General features: G+C 34.4%; 1 protein-coding gene and 1 long non-coding RNA gene across 13 annotated transcripts in view; one reads left to right on the plus strand and one right to left on the minus strand.

Moving 5' to 3' along the window:
- LOC123272369 (homeobox protein homothorax) overlaps positions 1 to 26,469 on the minus strand; it is a 295,180-nt gene that overhangs the window by 179,546 nt on the left and 89,165 nt on the right. For all 5 annotated transcript variants that reach the window (XM_044739107.1, XM_044739097.1, XM_044739088.1 and 2 more), the window contains exon 7: positions 24,598 to 24,727. In XM_044739107.1, coding sequence (XP_044595042.1) covers positions 24,598 to 24,727 — 130 coding nt within the window. The remainder of the gene's footprint in view (positions 1 to 24,597; positions 24,728 to 26,469) is intronic.
- Positions 1 to 26,469, plus strand: part of LOC123272394 — a 150,098-nt gene that overhangs the window by 46,544 nt on the left and 77,085 nt on the right. For all 8 annotated transcript variants that reach the window (XR_006511073.1, XR_006511074.1, XR_006511079.1 and 5 more), the window contains exons 2-3: positions 1,679 to 2,305; positions 23,839 to 24,022. This is a non-coding gene — a long non-coding RNA (uncharacterized LOC123272394). The remainder of the gene's footprint in view (positions 1 to 1,678; positions 2,306 to 23,838; positions 24,023 to 26,469) is intronic.

The following is a 26,469-nucleotide window of genomic DNA, read 5'->3' on the forward strand; positions in this document are numbered from 1 at the left end:
ACATCGGGGCACGCGAGATAGCTGGATGATGGCAAATATCACACATGCGCGATATAATACCAATCTATGTATAAATGAACGTGTATAATATGGAGGAGAAATGAAACGACTAGCTCACGCGGCACTCCCGCAAGCGAACCCACTTGTGGCCGATCCAAGGGGCAATAAACATAATGGCGCGTCGTTAATTAAGTGGATTTTCCAATCAAGATTCAATCGGTCTCGGTGTAAATGTAAATGGGAACGGAGCTTTATTCAGTATGTACAAATGTACTGTAGGAGTCCGGAATTCTAAGTCGATTAATTTGACTTGCATTTTCATCAAACATAAGAGTTTTCTATTTTTTAATTTTCAATATAATGACATTAATTTCTTATTGGATTATAATCAATACAAGTTCATTACTTTTTCAATAAATTTAAAATTCTTAACTGAAGGATCTTCGTGATGCAAAAAAAAATCACTGTCGAAAAATACTGCAATAAAAAATGAAATAAACTAAATGAAATGACGCGTATGTGCGTGAAAATTATGCGAATATATAAGAGAAGAGTATAACTCTTGCATCAGGATCAGGATGAGCGACTGAAGCACTGCGGGGGCTTGCCGAGGAGACAAAGTCACAGCGGGATTCTGTTTCTATCTCTGAAACTACCCCCCGTTTGTACGTTGAATCCTCCGTTCAAATGAAATTTTCCACAACATTGCATTTGAATACGATTAAAGCGAGAGATAAAATCCGCGAATGAACGAGAGAGAGCGGGAGAGGATACCAGCCTCGGGCATGATAAAACTCAGTGGATTGCTTACTATAGCATACAAGAGGTACGATTGCTCTAAATCGAATCGTAACTTATAATGTATCCATTCCAATAAGCGAGAGGATAGAAAATATCGAGAGTTACCCCCGTGGTGGCATCTGCGTGATTCATCGGTCGGTAACGTGGATTCTCGAGCTAATTCCACTTAGGTATTATATCTGGCACACTGTTATGTATATGTACTCGATACTCCACTCGAGTCTGTCTCTACAGCCCTCCATTAGTCTGTTGTGTATGAAACCCTTCCATCAGACACGATACTGTCCCACAAAATCTAATAATTGGAATTCAATCCCCCGTGTATCGTATATTTACACCCACTCGACTTTCAAGGCGAGACTCTCCAGTCTCACGTTTCTCAAATCAAATTATTACAATAAACTTAGCTATCAATCTTGTTATTTATCAGACATTTAAATCAGTGACACTGCCAGCAATTTATTTTTTTTTTTTAACCTTAGGAGAAATTTTATTGAAATTTTACTGCCTAATCTAAAAATTGGCTAGTTAACTAAATTTAAGTGTTTACTAAATCTTTAATAATAGATGGCGGTATATTCTTCCCTAATTTCAATCAGCATAGACTTTGATTATTACTATCAAAAAGTTTTTAAAAAATCAGTCAGCTCTTTTTATTAAAGCTGTACTTAACAATAATATTAAAAATAGTCTCAGGTGTCTTACATAATTCACTTTTGGCATTGATAAACTTGCGTCAGACATGATATAACACCTCAAAGATAAAGAATTCTGAAAAATCAAATTATTTAGACGTTTTTCAGCCAGCCCAAGTAAAAGAAATAACTCTCAACTTGTCTATACCATAATTTAATTTAATTCCTTTTATTTTTTTAAGGTTCAACACTTGAGATTTTTCATCTTATCTCATTCACCGTCCAACGCAGTGCAGCGTATAGTAGTAACCAATATCCATCAGCATGGAGCAAGACCTTAAAGCCGTTCTTCATCCCCAACAACAGCCAATACCCTTCTTGGTTGTCTACCGAGCAAGAAGCACGTGTGCGTCAATATACGTGGTGGATTTCCCAAGAAGATCGGTATATACTGCTCTCCAGCAGCCAGCAATATACACGTCGTATATCACCTGGCTCAGCTAATACCGGGTGAGATGTGCGTGAGGCTATCTACGCTCCATAAAACACTCAGATAGTATGGCGAGGGAAAGCAAAGTCCTCTGCCGAATTGTATATATCTATATGCCGTATATCGTACTCCAAACACTAGGTACATATTGAGAGAGATAGCTGCTCGCAAACAGAAGACCAAGGAAAGGAAGACAAAAGAAAGACTAAACTGAACATGAAGGAATAGGGCGGATGACTGTCAACGCAGGTGCAAACAGTCTCATCATAAATATGCTGTGCTGGGAACAGTTTTTTCCAACCTTATATCGGAAATTTAATTGGGGCGTGGTTGGAGCCATTATTTTATCTTTTTTTGGACATGGAAGTGGAGGCAGGAGGTGAGGAACATATTTTATTAATATTAATCATGATAGTTGTTCTAGTTGATTGCATGTTCATAAATAGATTCAGATGTCCAAAGGTTGTGGTTACGCTCGAAATCAATTAATCATTGAAGATAATAACGGTCGACACCTACTACTCTACTCTAGTTGACGTGATGAACAGCAATTTAGAGAGTTTTGCTGTAAGTAAAAGACGAGAAAGATATTTAAGGTATCGATGAACGAGGTGTCGTTTCTAATGGTACATGTGCGTGATGCTTTATGTTTGTTGATCCGTTCAATTGGTTTAATATTTAAGTATATAAATATATCGAGTTGCCGAGGTGAGTGTTAAAAGGTAGGTTGGTACGGCCAACCCTCGGCTAAATGTTATAAGTTATATGTTATACTCCATTCACCTCTTACTTCTCCGCTCTATTCCATCTTTATTTATTACCAACGAACTTACTTCAAACACCGGTTTACGGTTTATAAACTAATACGAATACAACGGAATTTATTTATCCAGTCGTATTATTTTTAATAACCAAGTGGAGATGTTTGGGCAAAAAGTATAATGAGAGTTTTGGTTTGGTTTTGCCCAAATTTGCTTAAGATTATTGGCAGAAGAGCGCGAGTGGCAGTTTCGCTGTTCGAGCTGTTAACTCAATGAGATATTGTGTGTACCTATGGACAGATACTTGATGAGGCCCACGCGAGACCTGTGTACACACCAGCTTCAGCTACGGTAGTTCAACCCGTGTGTACGTTTCAACGCGTTCTTGAGAGCCAACCAAAGGGGTAGGATATTTATGTATGTATATATGAAGAACGCTAGAGGGTACTTGTGTTAGGAGATGCTGGTGAGTTAAACTAACAAAGATTTGTCTTCTATGTATTGTACGGACGTTACTTGTGTTTGGTCGTGTTTAATAAATGTGTTTACTTGGATGAATGTATATGTGTGAAAACGCGACCTAAAGTTATTGCTCGTGGATAACTAAATATAAGCTACCCATTCAAGCGAGGTCTACTCAGTCCAAAAGTATTTTACTCCTATTCAGCAATTATATCTTCTAATTATAGTCATTAAAGTTTATCAATTTTTTATTTTTGTTCAAAAAAGATTGATTCGAATACGAAAAAAAAAATCTCAAACTATTGTCTGCTAGGAGTTTCATGTAAAAAAAATTGAAAGATGTTTCAAAAATTTTTCATAATTATAAGCAAGATATTATAAATTTTTAAAGTTAAAAAAATAAATATATACTTTTATACATTGGTTTAGTTTACATAACTCAACCTTTGGCTACCTACACAAGTCATTGACTTCCGTTAAAGAAACCGAATTTTTTGCTATTCAAATTCGTGAGTAAACCTAGCATGGATCGTCCGTAAAAAAAATGAGGAAGCTAATTATAATGATTATTGAAATAAATATTCCAATAATTAACAACAAATATTATTATATGTTAAACCGGTGAGCAAACTCGACACTTGAAGTGAATTTAAAGGGACATTTTTTACAAGCAAAGTGGTTGTTGAACAACAAAGAGAAGTGTTTAACGCGCGTGCGAACACCGTAAAAGAGTGACACAGGTACTGAGGAGCTGTAGTAATATAACAGGATAAACATTTGAGACAGTCAGTTACCCAGTCAAATATTTGTAACCGGAACCCGTGTGTTATCTTAAACACATAACACTGTTAAATGTTAAACAGCAGACCAGGTTAATTCAAATGACAACCAGTGTGTAGTGTTGTACTACACTAACTAATGTTGAAATATCTCACGAAGCTTAAGTTAATGAATAGCCTTCTTTTATAAAACACCTTAATAATAACGCAGTATCTCGTTCACTTCCTCTCCATACCTGTCTCTCCGTAATTCCAGGATGTCACAATCTTATCTCTGTTTGCGTCGCACTTGATTTCATACACTACAATATTGTCAAAACTGTTTGGTTAGACTTTTGACTAATTTAATACAAGTAAAGGTGAAACAACAAAAGTATGTTCATCTTTCTAAATATTATTTATCTTTTGAAACAATGGAAACATTTATTATCAAAACTATATCCAAAAATTACAATTTTAAAATTCAATCTAATTTGTCTTCATTGATGTTAAAAATCGAAACTCTTCGAACAATCAAATTTAATTTTACTTTTTTTATAAAATTATTTTCCAAAAAAGTGTAAATTTTTTATCGAAGGTTCAAAGCAAGATTATTTAACTTTAAAAACATTTTAGATTAAATTTTTCGATTCGACCCGAACTAGTCTCATTTTTGGACAAAGAAAAACCCAGTTGATCCATAAGTATCCGGTAAGTCGAGACGAAATACAAGGGAAACGATAAATCGCAGTTATTAGCAAGAGATTACGTGAATCCGCGTTTGGATTGTTGGCTACATGAGGTGGCAAATCCAAAATCCATATATACCCACACCAATCAAGAGGATGGTTTCGGTCCTTACCAGCATAAACGCGGTCACCGAATCGTCCTGTCCTTATCCAAATATCTATATCTGTATTTATATTTATATTGTTTGTATATACGCAGGGCGAGCAACCGAGGGATGTAAGAAGATTCCGACGCGTGCACATTGTTAGGGGAGTCAGATTAACTCTGCAAGCCTGACGTATGTGCTTCGTCTTCTAGCGCTACCCCGTCGACGAATCACGTATTTCTATTATTATTATTATTTTATCTTTTTTCTCCGACTTATACATTAGACAGTGGCTGGTAGTGTATGGACGTTAAGTAAAATGTGGCTGAGGTCTACGACTCGGGGAACTAAGACCCAATATTCTGATAATACCGGTACTTGTGGATTAAGATAGATCTGACGTTGAGTAACTACTGGCTGTGTTTTCTTCCGCTTCTTTTATAAAAAAAAAAAAAAATAGAAAAAAATAAGAGCGTGTAATTGAGAGTGAAAAAATAGCACAATTGGAAGACTAATTGGAAGAGCTGATAGTTGATGCTTGTATTGGACATTAATTAAGTAATTTGATCGATGGAAATTTAATTAAGGTTATTTGGGTCAGGATAAGTGAGCTTAAGATCGGTAGTTCGTAGAACCGTGGAAATTAAAATTGAAAGCATCTTCACTTTATAGCAGTCAACTTGATGGTTCGGTTTGGTTGCATATAAATATACCTTGTACCTTATTGTTGATGAAATCTTCTCTTTGTGGATTTACTTGGTGACACAGTAGCGATGATCGAGTGGAATATAAATCAAAAGTCGATGTACGATATAGAGATCAGCCATAGGTATGAGTACAAGCACAAGCACTTGGAAGTATAATTAAATTATAGCCAAGCCGAAGATAAGATACCGATACGATATTTGAATCTACAAACTGGTGGAACGATAATTCAAGGCTTAACTCGATTCGAGAAAGCTCGCGCTAATTAAATTAGCACTTGGTGCAGACGAGTCTGAGGCAATTTCATCTGGAATTATTTATGAGCTACGATTCAGTGCATATACATTTATCCTGAGACTGTTACGTGTTATGTGTTTGTGTGCATCTGACTTTCAAGTGATACCAATTAAATGTTTATTTAGCACTTTTAAATGCCATGTTTTACTAAAAATACTTTCGTTAATATCTATTAATTATCATTTTATTTACTCTGTTACTGAGTCAATTAGACCGCGAGTGAGACATCAATTTGTCTTATGATTGCCTGGAGATTTCTCCTGAGGTTTGATGATAGTTCCGTCCTTGTATTTACTTTACTTGCCAACTAGTAACTCAGTAAACAGTCATTAAGGAATAATTTAAAAGAAATATTTGTCTGAAAAATAAGTAAATTCACTGATAAAAGTCGTCAAGTTATTCAAATTCTTGCAATCACTTGCACCGGGAACCGACGTAATTATCGCGGTATTGCGTGAATAATGTGTTTTTTTTTATCAACAACCGTGAGTACTGAAATGTACTTGGAGTTTTCTCACCCAGACAGAGAGACAGAGTCTTAGACGTCATTATGGTGCCCATTAATGTATCTTGCTGCCTGGAGCTTTACCCTCGAGCTTTTTATTTTCCCCAGCACCAACACAAGACAACTTGCATATTAGACGCAAGTCTTAGTCCCTCCCCTCGCAATTTAACGTCTTCACACCCTGACTCGACGAATAGACCAAAGAGAAAAAGAGAGAAAACAGTATCGACTAATGAAATCAATGGATGCGTGCCGAAGTAAAACACGATCGTCGACCCCCGATGAGCTGAACGTTGAACGCTGAGTATATTGAGCAGTTCCCGGGAGGGGTGTAAGGCCTCAGAGCCACACCTCGAGGGTGGCTAAATCGTTTTAATTTCCGAGATACATTAGAGACCTCGGAAAATCTGCATCAACTGTAATACTCTAGATTGAAACGAGGAAATAAAAGAATTAAGTGTGTATAGATATACGCCAAGGTTCTGGTTTTAACGACGCGCCGAGAGCTCATCGATCTTGGGTGACAAACAGAGGTCGATCGAGGTCGTGCTCTTGTCATTATTTTCGATCACTTCTTATTATTTATTATTCTGTCTTAGTTTTAGTCTTATTACTTTGCTTGTTGTTAATATCGTTATTTATTGTTCTAGGGTTGTTTATTCAACTTATGGTTGGTGGACGATACAATGACTCCCACGAAAAAAATATAGATGCTTACTTAACATGTTTTTATTTAATGATATTGAAATCAGCAGACGATAATTTTTTTGATGCAACTTTGGAGCGCTTTACTATTTTAACAAATGATATGAAAAATTATTTAGTTCAAAAGTTGTAGAAAATTTTGTGTTATATAATTCTTAGTGTCAGAAAAATGAAAAAAACCTTTAAAATTTTTCAAAAAGAGATTTAATTAAATTTTAAAAATATGTACTTATTATAAAATTATAATAATTATTAATCTTCAGGATAGCTATAACTATTGTGAGATAAAAAAAAACAATTTAAAACTTCAGGAGTCGATAAATTTATTAAAAAATGACTGTAGATAAATTAGCATTAACAGCGATGTTTCGCAAATACTTTTACCTGAGCAATTAAGAGGTTTATTAAATAAAAAAGATAGTGAAGCTCTGAAGAAGTTTTAAAGGTCAAGTATCATTACTTAAGATATGATGACCTGTTGTGTGATTGGTTGATTAGAGTGGTGATTGTGAGTGGTGAGAGGATAATGATAACCATAACCATAAAAAGGTTATTTTAAGAGCTGGTTATTTCATTCTGAAGATGATTCGGTAATCGAGTATGGAAACGGATGCAGACATTCGGAAACGTCAATAAGAATCAGAATTATCGCAAGAATATTTTTAATTCATAACAATGAGGAGGAGGAGGAGGAGGATGAGATTAATTTAATAAAATGTCATACACAGAAAGAATGGTTCACTTGAACCAAGAAAATATTTTTTTTGCTAATTATTTTCTTGGGCGAAAAAAAAATTTTTTTTTGACACAAGAAATTTCACTTATCCCAACAAAATTAATTCTCTTGCTTCAAGAAATACGTATCTTGATCCAAGACAATTTATTTAAATCAAGAAAATTTTCTTGTTTTGAGAAAATTTTTCTCTTGCTCCAAAAATTAAGTTCTTGATAGAAGTAAATTTTCTTGTCTTGAGAAAATTTTTCTCTTGCTCCAAAAAATTAAATATCTCGATAATAAATTTTCATTAATATTTTTATTGACGAACATGTCAAATGGGAAGATCAAATAATATTGAAGCATTTTCTTTCATTCAATATGTATAATTGCGTGATAAAATAATCTAAAATGGGTATCAAATATTCAAGAGAAAAATTTTCTCAAGGTGAGAAAATTTTTTTCTCAGCTGAAGTAGGTGGCGCTGCTTCCCTAAAGTATCTAAAAATCTTGATCCAATATAAAAATTTATTGTATCAAGTATTTATGATCATTTGAATTAAGAAAAATTACTTCCACCAAGAATAGAATTTCAAGAAAAATTTTTACGTCGGCCAAGACAACTTCGGTCTTCCTTCGGGCACCCGAAAATTTACTTGAGCCAAGAATTTAATTCTCCAGTCAAGAAATTTTTTTTTCTGTGTAATAACCGGAGTTAAGTCGGTAGTCAATAAAATTTTACTCCTCGTCAAATAAAAAAAAAAATAGAATTTCCCTGGGCGTTCGGTGAAAGACAATAATAGACTGAAGTAAGAAGTATACTGAAGAAATAGGAGTAGAATAAGAATAAGTAAAGCGTAGGATGGAAAAACGATTGTAAGAAAATGTTTTTAAGACAATTGGTGAAGCAGCTGTAGGTACACTTGGTGGTACCGTGATAGCTTTCAAAGAGCCGAGTAAAGGTTCTTCAATAAAAAGAGCTCTCAGAAGGAAATGGAAAGGGGGTGAGGAGGGTATTGTCTTTTTACGGCCTTCACAGAGATCGGTCTGTTCTCGAGCAAGTATCTACCCTCTTTGTTCACTATTATATTTGTTTTCTTCTTTTTTTCCGTGTTTTACTGTACTATCTCTCCCTATACCTAGAAAATCTTATGCGCGGGATCTTACACTTTCTTACACTTCTACTAGTACGAGCATTATCCAAAAGAGATCACCTTTTACCGGTCGTTGTGACCTCGTCATTCCACTCTTATCTTTTACAGCAGCACTTGCAATATAAGACGGAGTGTAAAGAGGGTTACTGTAAGTCCGACGTGATGTTCAATGACGAGCTCGTCAAATCCTCCAACGATTGAAAATTATACAGGGATCAGTTTTACGAGCGAGATACTTTTCAACTTGCAATATCCATATAATTATTTCCGAGCCTGATAAAATAGATATTTTTTTTATTGAATTTTTATGATTAATGATTAACAATCATGTAAATTTTTAATCGTAGTCTATTGATAGAAATTTTTTACCGACATTTAAAAACAATAATCAAATAAAGCAATCAAATAAATAAAACAATCGAAAAAAAAAATATAAGTATGGTGTTGGCCAAGAGTCAAGAGTTTGTTTGAATGTAAGAGTATGTAGCAAACTTATTCACGGTCTTGAGCTTCGTTAACGGGGAGATACAAGACTGGTTTAATTGATTGAACACGATTTTTACATGAATATATAGGCATGTAGGTTCTATGTGGATGATATAAATATGTATGTATGTATATTTTGATGAAATAATAAAAACAAAATTGGAAAGACTGGTGAGGCTGACAGCAGCGTGAATATAAATGAGACGCGGTGGTTAATGCTCGTTATAAATTCAGATAAACACCGGTCGTCGGAGAGAACCGTATAATTGCCTGGCATATGTACGAGCCAGGATCGATTGCGATCGGCAGTATGCTGATTAATATCAGGGCAATATCGGAAGAACCATTCTGTACTATACTATACTGTACGAAACCACATAGTGTATACAGAATGGACTATACATACGTGAAATAGATATTGAGTGCGGGTACCCATAGTTCTAAACTCAAGATCAATCGCAAAGGAAGAAACTAAGCTAGATACCTTCACCCGCATTGTTACTAACTACAAATCTATCCGAATAGCATAGAACGGAATGAAAGAAAAATCTTCATCGCTGATTAGACATATCAGCAAGGGATTCGCGAAAAATAATGTCAGTGTATGATTACAGTAATTGCAAACGATAATGTTGTCGTGTTTCTGCTAATGAAACAATTTTCAACAGCCAAGATAAAATTAAATTTCTCCGTCCTCGGTGGAAAACGTAAGCAATTTCTTGGCTATCTCTCTGTTTCTGGATCGTGTGTTTTAGAGGGCTGACGTTTTTCTTTATCCATTTCCTAAGTGACAGAATAAAACAAAAGAATGTAAAAAGCGGGGAGCCGTAGTGTGAAAAAGTATGCAAAATGAATTGGTAACTTTTAATTAAGATGATATCGTGAAGAGTTGGGGGCAAGTCGAAGGGGAGACCGTGGTATATTACCTTAAAAGTATCAAGGGTAATGCTCGGAATCGAGAAATGCTGGTAAGAAGAAGGTATACAGATACTGAGATGTAAATGGCTTAGGTTAAAAACGTAACTAAGAGAAAGAGAAGGAAGCGGTTCGTATTCTTTTTGTTCATGCCAACTATTCATCATCGGTGACACTTCTTAAGATAGTAATATAAGGGAAAGTCTCTTTCGCTTTGCACAACTCACTCCGTGGGCCCTCGGGGCTTCCTAATGGACCCGACTTCGATCTTACCACCCTCTTAATGTATATTATACATATATATTTTTAGGTACAGAGAGAAAATCTTTAGATAAAAGACTCCAAAGGATTTTAATTTCCAACATCGTTTCTGGATAACAAATAGGTCGTGAGAAAACTGGTATTGATTGTCAATAATTTTTACAGTTTGTACAAGAAATGGAAATCAAGTTCTCATTTTTTTTATTATTTATAGGGAATATAATAAAAATACGAAAAAATTCATCCCTTTTGCGATACAGAGGAATAAAAAATGAAATGAAAAATATTATCTGACATAGAGCGAGGAATAGAAACTCCTTTTTGCGACAGGTCTTTAAATAACGAATGAACTTAGCTACTTGAGTCGCGGTAAAAAACTACAAATAATATAGGGAAAAAATATTAAAAAAGAGCGTATAGTACAGAAAGGGTGTCTGTGGGAAATAACGTAATCACAAGGTGTCACGTGTGACATGCGTGCATAAATGTATATTTTTTTCTTGGGCTGTTACTGTCTCTGGAACAGCTACCCTTCAGTACATCCCGTGGGTGGTGCAGGACTCGGGGCGCAAATAGTATATGTGCATAAGAATAAATAAAATAAGACCAAATATATACATTGAGAAAAATAAGTCTTAGTCTCAAGTCGAGATAGGTGACATCCCCACCATACTGTCCCGTGGGAGTTGTGTGATAAAAACGAATGGCTCTTGAGATAAACAGAGAGAGTGAGAAAACAAAAGTACTCTGTAGATAGATTGATATAAGTATAAGGTATAAGGTGCAGAAAAACGGAAGGGTAAAAGTGTCTTCACGTTCTCTGTTTCTCTATCCCACGAGACTCACAGTAGAGGTAAATAAAGAAATTACTTGCTGCGGAAAACTCATGAATTCGTAGGATGCCTTGCGACACAATATATATCTCCATCTAGATCTAAAATTAACTCGCTTGAAAATGTAGCCAAAGAAAAAAAAAAAAAGTTTTATGTGATGAAGAAGAAAAAATTGTTGTTGAATTGCTAAATAAATATATAATGCAAAAATGGTAACTTTTTTTAGGTGTAAGGTGAAGGTGAAAATGAAGAAGTAAGAAAATACGTTTTCATCCTTCCAGAGCTCTCCTGTGTTATAAGGCCGTTAATAAAGTTAAGATTGTATTATATAAGAAGGGAATGATCTTATAACAGCGATATAAAGTATACAATAATAACAATAATGACAATAATAACTTTTGGTAGCGGTAACGATGGTTTATAACGACGTGAAATGGCATTGTCGCGAAACGAAAGTAGTATCCCGTCGACACACAACTCCATGGAATATTTAAGCCTCGATTTCATATCCTCAAGGTGAGGGTAAGGGTAGCCAAGACAAGCCGCTTTTCTATATACTTAGCTTGATATACCAAACTGTGTTTGGGTGATATTAAACCAAGCGAGACCAAAAAGCAACAAAGGAGACGGAAAAAACGCCGAGGTGAGAGGTGATAAAAAAAAAAATAACGTAATGCTCGAGATGAAAAATGTCGGGAGAAAAATAATATAAGAATTATCCAGTTACTCCGCCTCGATATTTGACACATAATGGGATGAAACGCTACCCCAAAAGTTAAGGGTGTACTTTCTCAGTTACCGCTAAAACGAAAACTCTAGTCCAAGTCATTATTATTCATTACTCATTGCTCAGTGTTCGATTACTTATTTATATTGTTACTCATATTTACCGTAGATACTCATATATTCTGCTCTGCTTTCTACTATAGCCACTATTCAATATTTATCTGTATTGATGTCGAACCATGATTAATTTCATAACACCTTCGGAAAAATTTACTGATATTATCATATATATCCTGAAAAGAAAATTTTTTTCAAAAATGATAATGAATGCTTGCATTAACGATAAGCAATTAATTCTCTACTGAAACTATTTAGGGATATTAATTTCTGCGAAATAAAGGAGCTTAACCATTTATATCAAAGGCATTCAAATAGATTATAAAAAGCGTAAGTAAGACGTATTCGCGTAACTGTCATGCAGATACACAACAATATGAAGATCCACCCTCTTATAACGCTCCTTGTCTTTTTTTACTGAGATCGTGGTTTGATGAAATAGAAGCAAAGTGTCTATGCTCGCTCTCGCTCGTGTCTTGTATGAACGGAGGAGCGACCTTAAGATATTAAATACTTTACCCGCGATTAGATCTCTCTTATTGTGCCAGCGGTGTCAGACAAGTGGTGTGTGTGTATTCGCGAGAGAGAAGTAAATGAGTGAACTCGTCTCACAGCTTCGAGTTTCGAGAACCAAGAGACAAAGTACCAAGTAAAGACAATACCCGAAAGCCAGAATATAGTAAATGGTGTACGGTATATAGGAGAGACAATTGCTCAGTGAGCGGAGCGAGACGCTCTTATAACTGCTGTATAATTTCCTGCAACGACACCTTCATTGTACCCTGGCATTTCATTCTTATCGCTCAAGCACCGCACCGAGCTACACTATACTCTCGAGTATTAGAGATGAAGTAGATGAAGAAAGGGATGGAAATAGAGATGCTGATGGAGATGGAGATGGAGCGCACGGGAGCAAGTGCAGAAGCACTGAGGGTGGTTTGTGTATACAGCCCACACCGGTACCGGGTTCTATTCGGGTTGGAAAGAGCTTCTTCCACTGGTGAATAGAAGCAAGGCCAAGGGTGTAAATGAAGATCGAGATTGTCAACGAGATTCACCCGGTTGCTTCCGGTACTGCTATAACCGTAAACACATCTTTCATCGGCTCATTTACTTTATCCTTATTTTATTAATTTAAAAGGGATTTTTTTATCAAATTTATTTAAGAAATTTTCCAAGTAAATTTATTTTCATAAATTGTGAAAAAATTCGTGGGCTTGAAAATAAATTTCAATTTCTCCCATCAAAAAAAAAATTTATATCAATATTTTATACATTTATTCCCTGAGGGTTGTTTCAGTATGTAAAATAATTTTAAAAAAATATTGATTTGTAAAAATTTTTTTAAATACATTACTTAAGTAATGAAGATTAAAATAATTCAGGAACCCTGTGTGCATCAAGGTAGCAATAGAATCGTCCAATTGTTAAAGAATAGAATGGTTAGTTTTTTGTACTTTGATTATTATAGTTTTTATTGTTGTAATAGCGTATCTCCGTGACTCTTAGCGTGGATCGTCTGCAGTTTGAATAGAGCAGAAGTGTATACAACAATTCGCCATGTATATAGGCAGATACCATTCTATGCCTATCCTATATACTATAGACGTATACACGAATCTACACGGAGTGGAAAATATACACACGACACAATGTGACTGAGGGGAGAGACAACAGAGCCACCCTGTCCGGACACAACACGCATCACTGCGCTCTTTAAACCGACCTGTTTTTTTTTTTTATATTTTATTTTCATTTTTTTTAACATGAATGAATAGCCGAGTGAGCGAGGAAGAGAAAGACAGAAGTCGCGAGAAAAAACCCTAGAATGCTAAATATAAAGGGAAACAAAATGAAACGTGTAAGAGCTCGAAACGTGTATCTGTGTCTCGCATTGTCATTTTTTCATTCACTGCCGATTTTGCGGTCGGTTTGCATAGCGAAACGATTGTCAAAGCTTGGCCTTATTCACGTACCTCCACCGGTGAACGAATTTTCGGATAAAGATCAAATCTGAGCGAGTTAAATTGAAATTATTTTTATCTCAAAATGATTTTTAATTTTAGATTTAAGATTAAAGATTGCTCGAAAGTTATAATTGATATTTATCTTGGCAGATCTGTTTATAAATTACACTTGAGAGCCTAACCGGTTAACGCAATGGTTTTATTATTTGGATTTGAGATGGTGGTGATGTAATATGTTTGCCTGCCGCGTGCATCGCCGGTTCAAGTGGATTTTTCGGGTCAGCCGTGTTATGTTGAGAAAACAAACTTATTCAACTTAAACTACCAACACTAACATTACGTAGCAGGGGAGAGCTTTAACCCTCGGTGGGATTTTTATCTGTTATTTATATTTCCCAGTGATTGAGATCGCTCTGAATAGTACGAGAGAACGTAAACGTTGCCGAAGCTCTTGAGTGATCTCTGTCTCTTATATCATATTATATTATATCTCTGCAGTGGTCTATCTGTCGGTTTGATTTTAATCGTGGGAGAATATGTCAATGATTATTTTTCTCACGGTTGAGAATTAGAATTAAAATTGCATCCATATTTATGATAATATTTAGATAAAATTTAAATCATAAAATCTCAATTTATTTTTGAATTTTAGTTTTAAATTTAACATTAATCAAAATCAAAAATGCATCATACTATTAATAATACCGTGCTATTTTCAATAATTCATAATAATAAGGATTCAGTAATAATGTAGTGTGCTAAATAATAAATAGTTACGTTATAGTTGTTGAAACCGGCTTCTTAGTTGTACGAGAACATAATCAACGGGACTACTCGTTTATAACCGCGAGTTTATTTCGATAACTATAAGTATAATAACCTGGTACAGATTTACAGACTCCTGATTTCACGTCTCGTTGTTTTATTTTGCTCATCATCATCATCATCATCAGCAACTAAATATACCCGCTGATGAAGACGAACTAACCAAGTAATGGTTTATTTTTACTGGAATTTATATAATTTACAGTAACAAAATTTGTCTTTATACTGGTAATAATAGCTTAATGATTTAGATACCTGTCAATTTAGAGAAGCGAAGAGGTTATTTATGGATTTTTATCCCATTAACAGTCCGTCAACTTTGAGGATTTCATTACGTGTATTGTCATGGTATAAATGCCTCCTCGTCTGTCATAATGATATAATATAATATAATTCTGGGTTATAAAGTAAACCGTGATTAATTAGTTTAGCGATGCAAATGAAATGTAGTTTTTATTGAAAAATAGTGAGATTAACGGTATTAATATCTGGTTAATTTAACATTAAATGACATTGATATATATTTTTAAATAATTTATTCCGCTGTGTATCGAATTACCGACAAATTACTGGATTTCGATAATTTATATTATTGACCAATTTATTTCCAGCATTAAGGTTTTTATAAATTTATTTAAATATATGCCAAGCCTGAATAATTAATCGTGATTTTAATTTTAATCATAATTGGTAGATGAATTGTGTATTCCATAATCTGATTCACCCCTCGAATGCTAAAATAGCAACACAAAAGAGAGTATGTAGAACACATATGGAGTAATGTTAACTATTTTAGGTGTCATCAAAAAAGGACGAGCCTTCAATTCAAATCGAGGTTCTCCCTTGGCTAGTAACGACGACCCTTTAAGCCATTCCATTGCCTCCCCACGTTTTCAATCATACACATCACTGACTTTCATTATTACCGAATTTAAAGGCATTCCACTTCGCCACAGCTTATTTACCATCTTTCTCTCTCATACTCTTATACTTTTACAGCATGTCGTTTATCCAATACCTACACCCTATACCTATAGAATATACTAAGTCTTATATTAACTGATCTTTACTCTCGCCATTACCTCTTCGACAGCCCCAAATCCCCAATCGTCTTAACTTATTTTACTCCTGGCCTGAAACTCCTTGCTGTGTTCCGTAATAACAACTTTTGCGTAAGTAATCAATACCGGTCTCTTTAAAAATCATTCGATTCCAAAAATAAATTAAACGATTTTTTTTATTCCTTTAGATAAAATAGGATAAGCGAAGAAAGAAATTATTCTTATTATTTTTTCATTCTAACAAATTATTTCAATATTCAAAAATTTAATCAATGTTAAAAAATTCAGTTTATTTTTGTCAAAACATAATTTTTTAGAGAACATTTAGGATATTAAATAATATTTTTACCCTTACCCTTGACATTGTCCATGACAGTGATATGAACAAACCACAGTCTAGGAAACTTTTGATATCAAAATAATTACAATTGCAAACCCACTCTATAAAACATTTGACAATGACTCTAAAACTAACGAAGCATACAAACCCACAAGACACCAAGAACTGACAACTAATAATTATTAACAACTCTTGACAACGAAATTATTCAAGCGGCACCTCCAGGCAGGACATTAGTCACCAGCTACAACGCCGTCTATTAGTTTATTTCAATCACTTATTACTTATTGCTCGATCGTAAATCCTCGGTTATTTATATTAGCAACAAATCCGTGGGCGTGAGAATTAAATAAATTTCAGACAGTAAAATAAAACACTCTGTTAAGTTATAACAACTATTTATAAAAAGCATTCTCGATATTAAACTGTTTTTAAATCTTATCGTAAATTATCAAACTCTCCGACGTTTAACGACGCATTTACGTGGCACGCGCAATAAAAGTAACTTTGTCGCGTACAGTAAGTGCTTTAAATCTCATCTGGTATGACTGGAAGTTTATATTAATAAAAGTACCAAAAAAGCAAAGAACATGTGTCAAGTGTGATAATGTTTGTTTGCCGAATTTGAAAAGGTTCTTCTAGTGCGTCAAAGTAATATGATAGTAAAACAACAATTTGAGTACTTAGTATTGTGTCAATAATAGACCGTACTAGCCAAGAAGAAGAAATATTGTTGAGGAAGAAGCGAAATGTCTTTCTGTGAGCTGGTTCGTTTAGTCCAAGTATCAGCACCTGTCGCGAGTCCAAGGAAAACTCGCGCGAGCGCGATAAATTTTCTCGGCTACCGGAGCTTTATGATGATCAAATGCTACCCAGTTAGCGGTTAAATTTACGCACTGAAGTTCGCCTGGGTACACTTATCATTTTCTCTGCCTGCTGCAGTACGACATAAACAACAATATGACAATTTTTATCCAACATTACTGCTTCGTTAATTTAAACTAATAAACTTTCATCAAATTAATTTCCTAGAATGTTTTAGTGTCTTATATTTCAAAAGATTTCAATATTATAAAAAAAAAAAAAAAAAAATTTTTTTTAGGCGTTTCAAATATACATTAAAGATGCATTCTACATTCTACGTCACTTTTGAGCTCTGGTCTCTGAACTGGGTTGATCTAACTCAAAAGTATGTATTCAAAAGCGACTAGAGAGACGAGATAAAGACAGAGACAGAGCGAGATATGAAGAAAAGAGAAAGATTGGTTTCGTGCGCGAGCTTCACCGTGGTTATTTTAACAACGTGGCAACCTCTTTGTAGACCACATGCTTGTAAACCAAGAGCAAAGTCTGTTCGTCCCGGCAGAATAAAAAAAGACATCTCTTCACGTTCTTCTGTTTTCGTCTTCTCTTATATTTTATTTCACTCAAACTTTATGTTTTATCTTTTTTCTCCCTATATCTATATCTATATATATATATATATATATATATATATATATATATTATTTTTTTTTAATCTTTCCTCGTCAAATAAGACCGGTCCTCGAATTTCCAGCGATGGCTTCGCCAGTCACAACCTAAATTCATATCAGAGTCGAAAAAATATCCGATTTAATTATGATTTCTGTTTCGTTTTTTTTTTTTTTTTTTATAGTTGTAGTATGATTGATAATCTTTCGTGATAAATATATATATATAATATATAATGTATAATAAAAAAATTAATTTATCACATTAATGATTATGATAACTAAACGTTAGTTCGGTAAGATAACATATTCTTCGCATGCAAACGTATCTAATTTACTTTCTCTGTCGACCACTTACTACTTCTCCGAAGTATTTTTACCCCAACTCTTCACTCACCCTGAGTCACGCATTATATTTAGCATCACGGCACTCGCAAAAATATGTCACAGCCCTCATATCTTTATCTTTTATAAATACATATAATATAAATATATATACGCATATTTGTGTGGTTGTATATAAAAAGAAATATCTAAGACGTGTTCTTTTACCCCGATGGCCTTCTCTCTTTAAAACATTTATTATATCGGTGTTTGTAAACTACTGAAACATTTCTTGGCTAGCTTTGAGTTTCGAGCCAGAAATCTTTCACCCACAACTGACACACGCTCGAATAAATTAACCCGCCGATTATATTAGAAGCAAATAATTATAAGATTTATTAGACAAAAAATGACACAATTTTATAAAAATTTTTCGTGTTCCATCAAAGTGCGGCCTCTGTTGCGACAATGATGAGCGAGTTGAAGGGTGGAAAGGAGTAAGGGGGGATGGGTGTGGCATGGCGGTTTTACGGGAGATAGCGAGGGAAAACGGTGTGACAACCCCTCTTTCTCGTCACGGGAAAGTTTCATCACCGACGCGACGCAAACTCATTCTCAACCCACGGGTTTCGAACTTGAACCAAGAACTTTGGCTTTCCTCCTCGTTTATTCCGGATGACTGCACTTTCCTGCTTCCATCGTCGTCGCAACACCCGGAGATGGATCCCTTTTACTCTTTATCTCTCTCTCGCTCAGAGTAAACTCCGAAAATCCTTAAATTCTCTCTGAAAACCCAAACCGAGCCTCTGAAATGTCGCAGAGCAATTTCATCCCAAGCGAAGACTACTCTCTTGAATCTTAACTTTTTACATTCTTTTCGTACTGGATATTAACGTCAACTTTAACAGTTTGCTTGAAAAGTTTAAATTCAAATAAAATATGCAGCCTTTAATTTAAGTAATAGGTATTTTTAATGAAAATAGCTAATAAATTGTTTCAAACAGGCAAAAAAAACATTAATGCATTTTAAAATTGAAATCGATTTTTTACAAAAGCTCCATTACATCCAACACATCAATATTGCACTGCTAACTTATCGTAAATTCGCGATTAATAGAGTGGAATCATTGCTCTGAACGATTCCGGGAAGTATCGTGATATTTAATTTATTATTCGCCATATATCGAGTGAAAAGACAACAAGTTCGATGCAAATTCTAAAGAGAAAATCAATGACTATTAATAATGTGGTTAAAAAGTGTTGCGGGTGATAAGATAAGCAGCTCGCGGAAAAAGCTGGGAATTAAAAATTATCCCACTTGAACGATTGTATGCGATGAATCCATGATGGTTTAACGTTGTTATAAACGGAGATTTCTGCTGGAGGGAAAAATCGTCAAAGACCCTTTGACTTTTACTTTCCCTCGTGTAGCTTATTCTTGTCGAACCAAAGTATAAGTCTAAGTATAAGTATAAGCATGAGCATGAGCATAAGGAAAAGCTGAAGACGAGGAAGAAGAAGCATCTCCTCGACTCAAAATGGAGAAAATTCAGGGGCGTAATACCCTAAGGAATGCACAAAGATGGAAGGATAGTGCTACAAGATTCCTCTATATACTTCTACTCACCACCACCCGTTATATTAAAGTCAGAGTAAAGTTGTATTGGTTGTTCTTTGCTAGGACGGCTAGAAAGGGGTGGCTTTCCGCCTCCACACCAGTAAATGGTGAATCCTTGCGGAAAAGCTCCAAGACTTAGACTTTCGTCGGATAAAATGGTGTTTACGGCGGCACTCCTCCAAACTTAAAGTATCTTTTATTTTCTCTTAGCTTCTATGTCTTTGGAGCATAAAAGACTGCGACTTCTAGCATAGACTATCTGAAACTAGCTTCCTTATCGATTTTATCCGGTGACTTTTGTTTCAGAGTTTCAGTTTTTGGGTAAAAAATTCTATCTGCTAAATTCAGATAAATTTAATGATGATTTTTTTTTACAGTCTTTAAGATGCCGTTTGAAAAAACTTTTAAGTTTGCTTTCGGCAATAATTCAAGCTTTTGAATTGTGTATATTTTTCTGAGGATTACGGAATGGAATAGAAGCTAAAATACATAATAAAACGGTGGAATTAAATTATGATTCTTAGAAGATAATCAAAGGAAGAAACTTTTTTAAAAACTATCTCATTTTTTTCCAATCCCTATCTTCGGGTGAGCTCTAAAACAAGCACGGGTTATTTATGCATGGACGGGTTGAAAAAATATAAACGCTCTACTCTACTCAGCAATATTATATATATATATATATATATATATATATATATATATATATATATATATATATATATATATATATATATATTTACACAATACACGCAAACTAAACTATAGATGTAGCATAAGCCATGTAATGGCTGAGTGAAGTTTAGGTTATCTTACTTTATAGTATACGTGCCTCGGAACAGCTGTCAATCAGGGATTCTCAACTGGTGTCGTCTTAATTTATATATATTTCAACTTTTGAGGCCCTTATGTTTATTATATACTCTACTCTACATATTGTATGGCCCAATGACTCAAAATTAACATTTGATTACAGACAGAAAAATAATTTGCATTATATTCTGTATAAATTGAAGCTGAGTCTGATATTAACATTGTCGGTGTGATTATTGATGTACAATGTGTATAATAGCATAAATAAATATGAATAATATATAATAAAAGATCACACACATCATAGCAGTAGGCTTGCGGTTAGGTTTAGTCTAACGCTTGATGCTCCGTGGTATCATGCGAGCGATAAGTGACCTCGAAAACCCGGAGGAGTATTTTAAAAAACCAAAGTGGAAAAAATAAAAATGTTTTGACTTGCGTGATCCAGTTGGCATCCAGCTAGCTCAAGCATAATGTAAAATGTAAGCTGTAAATTGTAAGCTAACCTGTGCAAGGAAATTTACAGCATGCGATGATCCGAGAGGCCACTACACAATCGTTCTTCCTTTATATTATATTTACTTCGAGTCGGTGCATATTATCTAGTTCTTTCAAGTTTAATTTTCTAGAATAGAGCAGGACGTTGAGCTTGTGTTATTGCAAATTATAATGGTCAAGTCTTTAACATTCCTTTGGATTTTTTGTTAAATTACCTAATGATTAAGAAGCTCGGAATGTATACACTGATAAATAAAAAATAATTTGATTTTAAAAGAAAAATTTTAAACCAAGAATATCATTTTGAATTTAGTAATAAAATTTTTTTTTAATTTGAGTAAATTTTACTTTATTTAAAAATTTTTTATTACAACACAGTGATTCTTGGACGATATAAAAATATTGAAAAAAAAAAAAAAAATTACAGTTAAATGAATAGAGAAAATAATCACGCAGATAAATGGTCAATTTTTTATCACCCACGCACTCTGACATTTATGAGAATAACGATGAAATGTATTTGACGTGAAAAAAGTGTTAATTTGTTTTATTTTATTTATATTTTCATCGAATAAAATAATTGAGAGAATAATGGAGATATAAATAGCGAGATGTAGGGTATCTGCGGAGGTTACGTTGTTAACAATCACTTGAGTTCGGATTTTTAGCGGCAATATTATATCGAGTATAACGTCATGTTAACAAGAAGCTAATCACCCCAGAGAGATAAGACTCGACCGAGACGAATCAATGGACTTCGAGATTCATTGTTTTGCGGAATAAAAATATCCATATACATACTCGTTTAAATAAAATAATAATTAGCAATAGGAATGATTATATAAAATGAAATAAAATATATAATTGTTTGGGAAACATATTTTTAATAGATGCTCGTGGTTTTATTATAAAATAAAATGAAAGCTAATGAGATCTTAATGGAAATATTTTAATTAAAAAAGGAAGAAAACGGGACATTAATTATTATAAATATTTAAAAGATCATAAAATTTATTTTTATGTTCCATTGAGAAGCAGCGAACGGTCTTAACGACCTCAAACTGATAAAAATCAGTGTGTGCAGGGATTGAAAATACCCGAGTAAAGATAATAATAAAAATAAAACTGATTAACAAAAAATAATAATAAAATTTATTAAGTTAAGTAAAATAAGAAATCCGCGAAAGAAAATAACGTGCGAAAGTTGTCACCAGGAGAATGTGGTCCGCGTAGCCACAAAATTACCAATAAAGGGTGCCGGTTGCTCGACCGTGGCTTGTTCTTACCACGTTTTACGCGCCTTCGTGGCGAAAATCACCCGTCGACAAAAAATATACAAATAAATAACAAAGCATCAAAAAAAAAAAAAAAATATAGAAGCTAAGATGGAAAAAAAAGAAACCAAGAAAAATCCGGTGATACAAGGTGAGGGAGTTCACGACATGAAGGCCTCATTATACCTCGGCAACAGAACAGATACTCTGAGAAAGAATGAGGGATCCGAGGGGCAGAAGAGTCTGCCGATAACCCACCGATACGGGGACTCTCGAAACACTGAAAACACGGAATCAGCCTCATTACTTCTATCTTAAACCTCCCGCCGATTCCAGGAATCCTCCTCCATGATCTTTCGCCCAGAAAGTAAGCTACAGCTGCTCCTCACAAGTCAGAGCACCCAAAGACGCCAAAGTTGTCGCGTGGGACGCGATTTCGGCGACTGACCGTCCAGATTCTCACTAATGTCCTCAAGTGACCTCCAAATTTGTCTCCTTTGCATTTTTAATGTACAAGTGCACTTTAATGGAAGGCTTTAATTAATTAATTAACTTTATATACAAAAAAAATTATTTCTTTCTCACGTCAGATGAGAATTCCCATGATATAAACGGAAATGCGTTTGTAAATAATACCATTATATGTTATGCTATTTTATGTACCAGAGATACAAAAATTAAGGCTTAAGGACCGGGCTATTTTTTATAACTGAAACCAAACACGAGCGGGTAAACGGAGACTGACAGATAGTTATCTCGATGCAAACAGGCTAGTGCGTTAATGAGGGTTTCAGGCGCAAGAGGGAGTGGATCTTATTATTATACCAAAAACAAGTGTGCGAGTATGTATGTATGTATGTATATATTGTATGTATAAAAAAAGTTAAGTGTGAGTGTGTGTTTGGACATCGAGGTTTACCTTTGGCTCACTTTTGAAAGGTGAACTTTTACACGTTCTATTGATAGAAAAAATGTACGTGCGTGTAATAAAGACTGAAATGCCGCAATGACAACCCTACGATCGATCGCTATCTTCACATCAGACTAACCTTGGTTATTCAATATATATATAATCACAATAATAATGGGTAATAGCAATAGGGTATAGTCGAAAGTACTGTTTTGCGATATAGTACGGCGACTTTTTAAAAATTACATATTATACAAAAATTTTTTTTTTCATTGTATTGTGTGTGTAAAAGTTAGCAAACAACTTGCTCACGGTACACAGTCAGATAAGCCGACAAATGTGTGGCGAACCCGTCATCGAGGATCTTTAAAAAATATAAATAATAGTATAATTGAGAATTGACGAGTGGATAGCATGCCGAGCTCGATTTTATCGCTCACGAACTCGATTTGTTGATCGCGCATTTTACCCCGTGGTACTCAACTTATTAAAATGCGAATGATTTTTAATTTTTTCGAGAAAAATATATAAGCTTAGTTAAATGTAGATATGAATTAAAGTTTTATCTGTTACAGCATTACACCATCGGAGATAAAAAAATATAATAGTGTGTCATGACCGAGTGAAGGCCATAATGAATCTTTATGGAATAGTGTCGTGAACTTGTATTCCCTCTGATGACTGACTGAACTCTCATCTCATCTCGATAGGACAGGCTGTCTACTGACCAGTGGCGCAATCTCCGTTTAAACTTAACCGGTATGTAATTTTTTATTTTAATTATATAAACACTTGTGTATTCTTCTCAGCAAAACTTGTCCACTCAATTACTCGATCATTTTTCCGTAACATAAAAATAAAATTTTTTTTTTTATTCTTATCGGGATTTAAAATTAAAAAACATCAACCGATAAATAACATATTGATTTAATAATCCCGTGGGATTAAAATAATTGGAGTATTAATGAATATGCATGAGAATATTTAAAGTATATAATTTATGAATCGACGTCACTGGTATGTTCATTGGATGCAGACCGCTCATTAGCCCCGATAGCGCGACAGTAACTTTAATGTTTACGTCCAACCCATTGTGAGTCTGCTTTATTTGTTTAATTATTAAATCATAATCCAAAAAAACAAGATCAAAAAGGTGAGTTAGTATCAACTGTCATCAACTGTTCCGCGAATAAGAAACATCTCACTAAAGTAACAACAATCACTCAATCTTAAACTACTATCATCAAAAGTATCTATCATCATCTGCTACATACTGCTCATGCATGTGTGATTAATTTGATTAATGACAAATGATAATTGTAAAGACTACTTACCAGGATCGGATGAGTCCAAACTAGTAGGTGCTTGTTGACTGAGTGGTCCAGGTGTTCCGCCGCTTCCTGGACTACGTGCGTCGTCATTCGCGCCCGCGCCGGGATACGAAAGTGAGGAGGACGGTGGCCTCTGTAACGAAAATTAAACATACATTTAGAATATAAAATATGTTATTAAGCTCAGCTCATTCGTCATCACTTTATGAAAGTCAAAGCATCGTCATGTCGCACGCTTACCATTTCTTACTTTCTCTCTCTAAATCCGAAATAGTGAAAATCACTGAAAATTAGTGATATATTTACTTGTGATATATAAAATTAGTGGTATATATATATTAGTGATATATATACCACGGTATACTTATAGCTGTGAAACAGTGAAATTCCACTGATTCATTTTAAGAGAGCTCATTTGCTGTTTTGTGTATACATTTGAGTAATGTTACACTCTGAAATATTAATTACCCGAAAATTTAAACATTGTTATAATTTATAAAACTTTGAAGTTTTACTTCTAGGTCAAGCATTAAAAATATGAAAAAATTATAAGAAAACTTTTTTGTAGAAAATTTATCCTCATCAATTTTATCGTATCTCTTGTCTCTTAGTCAAAAAATCAATTATAAAATTAAAAGACAAAAATGGCGTTAAGCAACAAAACATCGCGACAAAGTTCGAAGGGAAGAGGTTCGCGTGAATGAACAACAATGAGTGACACACTCCCACACATGCATTACATTAGCAGACAGTAGTCTGGCTCATCTCATCCTCAACTGGTCTTGATCGTAAACTAGCCTACTCTACTTACAGCTTATAATAACTGTACCAACATATGTATCAAAGCACGTCTGTCCCAAGAAAACGTGTCGCGGTTTCGCGATTTAATTGAACTGAAAGCAGAATACTTGGATCAGCTAAACAACCGGGGAATGCAAATTAGTGAATAATCGATCGCGATTGTGTTCAGTGAGCTTCGAGATCGAGATGTAATGGGTTGATAGACTTATTATATTGTAATGTATGTATTTATACACTTTAAATTCGAAAAATGAAATAAAAGTGACAGTCTTATCCCAGTGGCCTTGATATCAAGCATTAGTACATAGACAACGCGTGGGCTCGAGCATCTATTTACCGCCGCGGATCTGAACAACTGACGTCACTTCCTACTAAACGCCTGGATCAACGTTTTTTAAGTGGTCAGGGGGTCCCACTGCTACGTGACTTGTGTCGATGCAGTGATAAACTGTTATTTGACGCGTCAACTAAACTCGTACGCTCATATACGATCACACTTCTACATGTTATGTTGGTATGGCACAAATTACAGCCAGTTTTGTCTTAATATTTAATTTGTACAATCAACACACACATACACACTCATATCTACTCAATACAACATTTTAGTTTTATTCAAGAGCATATCCTTATTACTTATTATTATTTTTTATATTGACCAGGCTTGACTTTTTAAGCTCGATTATGAGTTATAAGTACCTACCACTCAACAAAACCAAACTCGGTGTTTATTAATGTAATAGTATTGAGTCTTTGTATTATTTATTTAGGCTTAATAACTTCATGTCCATTTAATAGTCACACTTATGATTATAGACATATTACACTTACAATAAACTCGACAGAGCTAAGCTCTCAAATCGCTGTTTGACACATTAAGCTAAAACCGGATGTCTGGTACCGGGCCCTTAAAAATCAACTGAACTATAATATACAACATGCCCGCATTGGTAATATTTTTCATCGCTGATAAACCCGGTGAATATTAATCTAAGCTCTAGTGGTAATGATGATACAGTAATTATTGACTGTGATTGAAATAAAAATAAAAAATAATAAATAAATCATAAAAAT

The sequence above is a fragment of the Cotesia glomerata genome, linkage group LG1 (genome assembly GCF_020080835.1).
Source record: "Cotesia glomerata isolate CgM1 linkage group LG1, MPM_Cglom_v2.3, whole genome shotgun sequence".
Lineage (NCBI taxonomy): Eukaryota > Metazoa > Arthropoda > Insecta > Hymenoptera > Braconidae > Cotesia > Cotesia glomerata.